This window comes from Geospiza fortis, unplaced genomic scaffold, assembly GCF_000277835.1.
Source record: "Geospiza fortis unplaced genomic scaffold, GeoFor_1.0 scaffold134, whole genome shotgun sequence".
In the NCBI taxonomy this organism is placed as follows: Eukaryota; Metazoa; Chordata; class Aves; order Passeriformes; family Thraupidae; genus Geospiza; species Geospiza fortis.
The window spans coordinates 273669-274605 of record NW_005054396.1 but is presented as its reverse complement, the minus strand read 5'-3'; the positions used below and the strand labels follow the sequence as shown (position 1 = coordinate 274605).

General features: G+C 56.4%; 1 protein-coding gene across 1 annotated transcript in view; it reads right to left on the bottom strand.

The window, feature by feature from the left end:
• Window positions 1-491: 491 nt before the first annotated feature.
• Window positions 492-937, bottom strand: part of OTX1 (orthodenticle homeobox 1) — a 2760-nt gene continuing 2314 nt past the window's right edge. The window contains exon 4 of the mRNA XM_031060946.1: window positions 492-929. Coding sequence (XP_030916806.1) covers window positions 743-929 — 187 coding nt within the window. The 3' untranslated portion in view covers window positions 492-742. The remainder of the gene's footprint in view (window positions 930-937) is intronic.

The window sequence follows — 937 nt, the reverse complement described above, 5'->3', positions numbered from 1 at the left end:
AGTTTTGGGTTTTTTTGGTCTGCAGGTTGCAGAGCAGCTGGGCAGCCTTTCCTCCCTCCCCTTTGCCTCCCTTCTGGACACCTCCCATGGCTGCTTCCATGCCCCCCTCACCCTCAGCCCCAGGACGCCACAGCCAAGCTTGTGCGGAGCCCTCGAGGATGGACGGAGGACATGACACCGAGAAAGATTCGTTTTTTTAGGGAAGAAAATCGAAATTTAAAAAGATTTTTTTTTACGTTCTGTTCCATGTTAGACTCTAGATAAATGCCAACCCAACAGCATCAACTAAAAATAATCGTGGTCACTGGAACGGACCGAGTATTTACATCATTCCCGCCGCTCCCCGCGGCAAGAGGCTGTACAGGACTGGCGAGCCGGGAATTCCCCAGCTGAGTGTCCCCGCACAAAGCTGGGGGGCACTGGCAGGGCAGGAGCCAGCCTGCGCCTCTGCCCAGGGGGCAGCAGGGGACACGCTTGGCTTTTTAATTTTCTTTTTTTTTTTTTAATTCCTCTTCTGTTGCATTTAAAAAAATAATAATTATAATAAACTTGGTGGAGTGGTGCAGGAAGCAAATAAATATCAGTCAGTAGAGATGGGGGCGGCAGGACCTCCCCAGGACATCGCCACTGCTAACGAAGAGGGAGGAGGAGGAGGAGGAAGAGCCCAGAGTCCTGCCCAGGAGGCGGTGGGGAGCCCCCGGGTGGGGGTCAGTGGCAGCTTGGGGGGATGGTGACCGGTCCCTCACAAGACCTGGAAGCGCCAGGACGCCTGGTCCTTGTAGTCAAGGCAGTCGGGGGAGTTGAAGTTGAGCTTCCAGGAGGCAGCGGCGGCAGCGGCGGGCTCCTTGTAGTCCAGGCAGTCGGAGGAGTTGAAAGGCAGCGCTGCGCCGCCGTAGCCTTGGTGGTGGTGGTGGTGGTGGTGATGGGGGGGGGGGGC